This window comes from Acomys russatus, chromosome 25, assembly GCF_903995435.1.
Source record: "Acomys russatus chromosome 25, mAcoRus1.1, whole genome shotgun sequence".
In the NCBI taxonomy this organism is placed as follows: domain Eukaryota; kingdom Metazoa; phylum Chordata; class Mammalia; order Rodentia; family Muridae; genus Acomys; species Acomys russatus.
In genome coordinates this window covers 34,264,097-34,271,748 of record NC_067161.1, presented here as the reverse complement: position 1 = coordinate 34,271,748, position 7,652 = coordinate 34,264,097, and the positions used below count along the sequence as shown (strand labels likewise).

Below are 7,652 nucleotides of genomic sequence, written 5' to 3'. Positions count from 1 at the left end.
TGCTGGGATTACAGGCATGCACCACCACATCCAGCTCAAGCCAGCTTCCTCATGTGTGTGTGTGTGTGTGTGTGTGTGTGTGTGTGTGTGTGTGTATGTGTTTAGACAGTATTTTCTTGTACATCCTTGGCTAGATTGGAACTTACCATGTAGCCTAGGCCACCTTCAAACTCATGATCTTCCTTTTTTTAGCCTCTCAAAAGTGTTGCATTACAGGTGTAGGCTCCCAGTTTGGAGTTCTGGGACTTAAGAACAGGGAGTTACTTTGACTAAAGCCCATTGCTCAACTCACTGTGAGATGGGGGAGGCCAGAGGATAGCATAACTTAAGTATGGAGCTCAAGTGATTGGCAGAAGGCCAGGATTCCAGTGACCAGATGGGGAGTGTGAGTTCTCTACTGACTGAGACCCTTTAGTCTCTTGGTGGGCACCTTATGAGTACCCTATATTTAAAATTGGAATGATACAGGGAAGATTAGCATGGCCCTGCGCAAGGTTGACACACAAATTTGTGAAGACTTCCATATTTAAAAAAAGAAAACAAATAGTGTTTTTGATTGCTTAGAAGTAAGTTTGATCAGAACTAAGATGCCCAGCTAGGCATGGGGGCGCATGCCTTTAATCCCAGCACTTGGGAGACAGGCAGGTGGATCACTGTGAGTTCGAGGCCAGCGTGGTCTACAAAGTGAGTCCAGGACAGCCAGAGGTACACAGAGAAACCCTGTCTTGGAAAACAAAAAAAGAATTAAGATGCACCGGAGAAAAACATCAGATAACTTCCTCTTTCTAAAATACTCAAGATGTTTGCTGAATGAAAAACCTGTGTGCTGGGCTGGAGAGATGGCTCAGCGGTTAAGAGCACTGGCTGCTCTTCCAGAGGTCCTGAGTTCAATTCCCAGCAACCACATGGTGGCTCACAACCATCTATAATGGGGTTTGGTGCTCGGTTCTGTCAAACATGCAAAAAAACCTGTGTGCTGTAATCACAGCACCTCCAGTGCCACACATCCTGAAACTCTACGGCTGTGCAGTTGAGGCTCTGGGAACCCTGCCATTTAGATTCTTCACAATTCTCAAATAACTTTTCTGACTTTGTGTATTTGAATATCCTAGAATAGCCTCTTGAGGTATAAGTTTGATGATCCAGGAACCTATTTTTAGCAAAATGAGTACTCTGTGACTGATGTTATATTTTATTTATTTACATTTATTTATTTATTTATTTATTTTTGAGATGGGTTTCTTTGTGTAGCCTTGGCTGTCCTGAACTCCCTTTGTAGACCAGGCTGGCCTGAACTCACAGAGTTCTACCTGCCTCTGCCTCCCATGTGCTGGGATTAAAGGTGTGTGACACCATGCCCAGCCAATATTTTATTTTGAGAAAGACAAATGTTAAAAAGATTGATAGGGCCAGGCAGTGGTGGCATATGCTTTTAATCCCAGCACTGGGGAGGCAGAGGCAGGCGGATCTATGTGAGTTTGAGGCCAGCCTGGTCTACAAAGTGAGTCCAGGACAGCCAAGGCTACACAGAGAAACCTTGTCTCGAAAAACAAAACAAAGCAAAACAAAAAATTGATAGGGCTGTGATTTGTTTTGCTTTTTTTCAAGACAGGTTTTCTGCGCTGGATGTCCTCGAGTTGTAGATCAGGCTGGCCTCAAACTCATAGGGTTCTTTCTTCTGAGGGCTGGGATTAAAGATGTACACCACTGTGCTTAGCTTGGGCTGTGGCATTTTGAATGGAAAACAGTACTACGGCCAACAGGGCAGGGCAGGTACAGAGCTTGTACGTAAAAAAGCAAAGTGTCCCGAGGCTACACAGAGAAATCATCTCAGAAAAAAAAGTCTCTCTCTCTCTCTCTCTCTCTCTCTCTCTCTCTCTCTCTCTCTCTCTCTCTCTCTCTCTCTCTCTCGTAGTTTAGTCAAAGTGGAGAAGACTTCCAAAAGAAGGAAGGCAGAGAGGGTCTCAGTCTCTTCCCCTCTCCTTTAAGTAAAATACTATTCTGTGGCTTTGGTTAATTGGCCTGGAACTCACTATATAGACCAGGCTGTCCTTGAACTCAGAAAGATCCTCTTGCCTCTGTCTTCCAAGTCCTGGATTTAAATGTATCCTTCAGTTTGATAAGAGACTTTGGGCTGGGTAGCCTGGACTCTGCCTAGCACTTAATTACTCAGTTGAATCAGGACTCAGTCATAAATAAATCCACAGCCATAGGGCATAGGGGTTCTTCATTTCCTCCTACAGGCAGGAGAAAGGTCAGGGCCAAGCTCAAAAAGAAAAAAGAAAAAAGAAAAAAGCTTGTTGATTTTATTTTTTGATGTGTTGTTTGCTATGTTAACCATTAAACTCTTGGGTCTAAAGGATCCTTTTTGTTTGTTTTTATAGATGTCTGTATATATGGGGCAGAGGCAGGCAGATCTGTGAGTTCAAGGCCAGCCTTATCTACATAGTGAGTTCAAAGCTAGCTAGGTTTGCATATAATCCTGCCCCAAACAAATATCAAGGCAGGATCTCATATAGACCAGGCTGAACTTGAATTTGTGACGTAGTTGAGACTCATCTTCAAGTTCTGATCCTGTTGCTTTCTCTTTCTAAGTTCCAGGATTACGGTGTTTGCCATGATTGTCTTTTTTTGTTTGTTATTTTATTTTATTTTCTTCATTTTTCGAGACAGGGTCTCTCTGTGTTAGTCTTGGCTATCCTGGACTCGTTTTGTAGACCAGGCTGGCCTCAAACTCACAGCGATCCACCTGCCTCTGCCTCCCAAGTGCTGGGATTAAAGGTGTGCGCCACCACACCTGGCTGCCATGACTTTTTTCTTTTTTAAAAAAATATTTATTTCTATTTTATGCTCATTGACATTTTGCTTGCATGTTATGTCTGTGTGAAAGTGTCAATCTTGGAGTTACAGACAGTTGTCAGTTGACATGTGGGTGCTGGGAATTGACCCTAGGTCCTCTGGAAGAGCAGTCAGTGCTCTTAAGCATGGGACCATCTCTCCAGTCCCCATGATTGTCTTTCAAGGGAACTTTTTGCTTAGCTTTGAATAGCTAAATTCTTATTTATTTATTTCTTTATTTTTTGTTTTTTTGAGACAGGTTTCTCTGTGCATCCCTGGCTGCTGTGTGCCACCTCTGACCTCTGAGAGTATCAGGCCTACACATGGTGCCCATACATAAATACAGGCAAAGCACTCATGCATATATAATAAAATAAAACTGAAACAAAGAAAAAATACATAACATAAAACACCATTTTAGCCATGCAGTGGTGGTGCACACCTTTAATCCTAGCGCTCAGGAGACAGAGGCAGGCAGATCTCTGAATTCAAGGCCAGGCTTGTTTACAGAGTGAGTTCCAAAACAAAACAAAACAAAAGCAAAGAGTTCAAAGCCACCCTGGGCTATATGCCTTAGGTTTTCCTTTTCTTTTTTTCTTTGGATTTGTTTGTTTTTTGGGACAGGGTTTATCTGTGTAACCTTGGCTGTCCTAGACTCACTTTGTAGACGAGGCTGGCCTGGAAGTCATAGCCATCTGCTTGTCTCTGCCTCCTGAGTTCCTGGATTAAAGGAGCCGCCATTACCACCTGGTTAGCCTTATGTTTTCAAAGCAGTGAGTTCCAGGACAGCCTAGAACTACACAGAGAGAGTGTCTAGCTTGTGTGCGGTAGGATTCAAACTCCAGTCTTCATGGCTTCTAAGCAAATATTAACCGCTGAGCTATCTCTCCAGGCCCTGACATACATTTTACTGAGTTCAAGCCTACAAAAGGTTTAAGGAAAAAAAAAAAAAAAAGGCCACAGGCTGAACATGGTGGCAAATGCCTTTAATCCCAGCACTCAGAAAGCAGAGGCTGGCAGATCTCTGTGAGTTTGAGGCCATTTTGGTCTAGAGAGAGCCAGGCAGGGCTATTACACAGAGAAATTGTCTCAAAAAAAAAAATTATAAATAAGTGAAAATTTAAAATATTTACAATTTGGAGGTGTTGGGGGGGATCCAATCCAAGGCCTTAAGCCTGTAATTATTTTACCACTGTGCTATATGCTCAGCCACAAAGTAACCAGTTACTGGGAGACTCAGGATTTTCCTGCTGCAATCTCCAGATAACTATCAGAAACGCTTTAAAGCTGGCCTCATCTCTCTCCAACACTCGGCCACTCCCTGGTTAAAGTGGGGATCATAAAACAGGACATGGTGGCGCTTGCCCATCTCAGCACTGGGAGGCAGAGGCAGGTGGATCTCTGTGAGTTTGAGGCCAGCCTGGTCTACAAAGAGAGTTCCAGGATAGCCAGGGCTATTATACAGAGAAACGCTGTCTCGAAAAACAAAACAAGCGGGGAAATCACTATAGTTTCAGATTCTTTAGTTTAACCAGGCATGGTGAGGGGCATGCCTGCAATCCCAGCCCAAGGGACATAGAACTAAGTGCTTTAGAATTTCAAGGTCATCCTGGCCTGCATGAGATTGTCACCTCCCCCCGCGCTACACATCATAACGTACATATTAGCATCACGTAAATTTGCTATTAGTCTTCCAATCCACGGAGCGTGTTATCTGGGCCCTTGTGTTCAGTTCAAGGACAACTACTATAACGGAAAGGGCCCATCATCTGACCTAAGGACCTGAGCGGTTAAAAGCTGGCTGAAAGCGTGTTTTGGTTAGCGTTTGTCTCCAACACTGAGTTTTCACGAAAAGCCAATTAGAAAGAGAGGACCCTCAGCAACTGGAGGATTAGCAACGGGGGGGGGGGGGGGACTTATAAAAAGGCTGCCCGCCGGCGAAGCCACAGCCGGAAGTTCCTCCGCGATGACGAACTACAGCGGAAGTGGGCTCAACGAGTCTTTCTAGAAGTATTGTCTCACTCCTGTTCGCTTAACTTCTGGAAGGGAGGCGCTGTACAGCTGGGGCTTCTCCGCGCACCCTCAGTTGACAACATCGCGTGACACAGCTTTAGTCCTCTCCCCCGTTTCCTGTGCCAGGACGTGACGCAATAGGACGTCACACGAGGAGGAGCCTCAGGAGGAAAAGCGTCGGAGCTGGAGGTCTCGCGAGAACATTCCGTTCCTGCGCAGTTCTCGCGCTGCAGCCCTGCTCCTGTCGCAACGAGAGCCTTCGAGATCTTCTCCGCCCCCGCTACCGGCGCCTCCTCTGCGGCCGCGGAGCCGGAGCCGGCCTGAACGGCAGAGGCCCGTCTTTTTCAAGGACTCAAGCATCCAGGTGGTCGGCCGTCCGGTTCCGCCCGCCTCTCCGCAGTGCTCCGACAGCCCACGCGGCTCGCTCTCTCTCCACGCGCCAACCCCGCCGGGTTCCGTGTGCAGTGTCGGCGGCCGGCCCTGGGCCCGAGCCCGAGCAGTAGCCGGCGCCATGTCGGTGGTGGGCATAGACCTGGGCTTTCAGAGCTGCTATGTCGCTGTGGCCCGCGCTGGCGGCATCGAGACGATCGCTAATGAGTATAGCGACCGCTGCACGCCGTAAGTGTGGGCCTGGCCGGCGGGGTTGCTTCATTTTTCCAGTCGAGGGTCGGCAGGAGGAGCCTCCCGCCGGGTTCCGGGTCGCCCGCGGCTGCCACCTGCTTGGGAGCCTGGGCCTGCGCCAGGCGCGAGGCCTTTTCCCGCGGGCCAAACGAAGGCTTTGAGCCCGGTACTCAGATCGGCCTAGGGCACGAGTAGAAACCGAAAGGGAAGGCAGGCTTGAGACCGTGGGATGGACCCTTCTCCCTTCTTTTTTGGGAAGATGGTTTGAAATTAGCCCTTGGCCTTACTGCAGAGGTCGGAACTCTGCACACAGCAAGCGTTTAATAAAAGTTAACTTGAGCAGATTATGGCCTCAGGACTGGGAAGCGGTCTGAGTCCCACGTGAGTGGGGGCGGGGTGGCGCCCGGAAGATGTGGAGAGTCTTGAGTATCCAGGGCTCAGGCCCTGTCCCCGGCAGCTAGCAGTTGGGGTGGGTGGCCAGGATACACGACAAGAGATTTAATAAAATTGACCTTTTTCATGATAGCGTTCCAACTTCCCCCTAATCGTTTCTGGACATTGAGTTAATGTTGGGTCATTCTTTGCCAAATCTGTTCACCTGTACCGTAATAGCACTGCACTTTCTCATGCTAATGAATTCCATCCGATTGGTGGCCACAATTGTTAATGCATGACTCAAGGGCTCAACCTTGACTTCTAGAACTTACATAAAGTTAATGGGACTAGTGTAGACAAATCTGCAAGAGACCCACCCAGATCTTTTCTTGTTGGAGTAGAAGGGAGCATACTTTTTCAATGTATGTTGATGGCTTTTTTTTTTTTCTCTTAAAGGACAAATTCTCCCTTTTTCTCTTAGCGGTGGTGGCGCCCACCTTCCTTTAATACTGGCAGAAAGAGGTGGATCTCTGAATTTGAGGCCAGCCTGTTTGCTGAGCTGACTGATAGGATAGCCAGGGCTACGCAGAGAAGCGCCCCCCCACCCCCCAAATCTACTGAATATCATTTAGACAAACTTTGAAAGAAGCTGTTGTTTCTGGGTTCACATCCCCAGTTGATTGCTTTCATCTGTGTTTTTTTATTTTTAAAGGTTTTTTATTTATATAATATTATTCCTGTATGTGTGCCTGCAGGCCAGAAAGAAGGCACCAGATCTCATAGATGGTTATGAGCCACCATGTGGTTGCTGGGAATTGAACTCGACCTTTGGAAGAAAAGCCAGTGCTGTTAACCTCTGAGCCATCTCTCCAGCCCCTTCATCTCAAGTTTTTAATCAATCTGTGGCAGGTTTCCTCTAGAGCAGGCTGTTCTGAAATGACTCTCTGGAAATAGCCTTGAACTCTTGATCCTCCTCCCTCCACCTCCCAAGTGTACAGGTATATCACAACACACAGTTTTATGTGCAGATGAGGATTGAATTCAGGGGTTAGTGATATTAAACACTACCAAATAAGTTATTGCCACCCAGTCCTCAAGTTTGGTGGCACAAAGTTCTGGGACTGTTATCAAAATCATCTCCACCTTCCCCCAGTAGCCAGTCAAGCTCTGCTTCCCATTTGCCATTTTATTTATTTTTTAAAAAGATGTATTTATTATGTATACCGTGTTTCACCTGCATGTACACCTGCACGCCAGAAGAGGGCACCAGATCTCACTATAGATGGTTGTGAGCCTCCATGTGGGTGCTGGGAGTTGACCTCAGGACCTTTTGTAGCCAGTGCTCTTAACCTCTGAGCCATTTCTCCAGCCCCCATTTGTCATTTTAAAACTAGGTATTTTTTGTATTTCTACTATTTCTGTTTGTACTGCGTTTTGAAAAGAGTTATAGTTTGCTTCTAGGCATTTTGGCATTAATTTCATATTTGATGTTTCTGCTGGGTCCTCACTTTATCAAAGATGTTTTAAACAGGCTGAGCTGCAGAATCTGGCTGCTTTATCCTCACCTGTTTAAAGTTGAACATACTTCAGCTGGGTGTGGGATGGGGGAAGAGAGACCTGACCTGAAGAAGCAGGAGGCTTGGGAAGCAGTGTTCATATTCTTCCCTTAGAGTGCCTTAACCCATCTTAGCTTTATCTGGACTGCAGCTGTGGCAGAAGTTTTGCCAGGAATTCCATTATTGAAACATTAGGAGTTGTTTTCTTTTCTTTCTTGAGACAAGGTTTCTCTGTGTAATAGCCCTGGC

The 7,652-nt window shown here is 46.5% G+C and overlaps 1 protein-coding gene and 1 non-coding gene across 3 annotated transcripts in view; both read left to right on the top strand.

The window, feature by feature from the left end:
* Positions 1-425: 425 nt before the first annotated feature.
* LOC127208901 (U6 spliceosomal RNA) lies at positions 426-530 on the top strand. Its single transcript, XR_007833160.1, has one exon. It is a non-coding gene; the product is annotated as a U6 spliceosomal RNA (small nuclear RNA).
* Positions 531-5,060: 4,530 nt separating this feature from the next.
* The window catches only part of Hspa4 (heat shock protein family A (Hsp70) member 4), a 45,886-nt gene continuing 43,294 nt past the window's right edge, over positions 5,061-7,652 (top strand). Inside the window, exon 1 of one of the 2 annotated variants that reach the window (XM_051168251.1) lies at positions 5,061-5,469. In XM_051168251.1, the coding sequence (XP_051024208.1) occupies positions 5,363-5,469 (107 nt within the window). In that variant the 5' untranslated portion in view covers positions 5,061-5,362. The remainder of the gene's footprint in view (positions 5,470-7,652) is intronic. The other variant, XM_051168250.1, reaches the window with a different exon arrangement.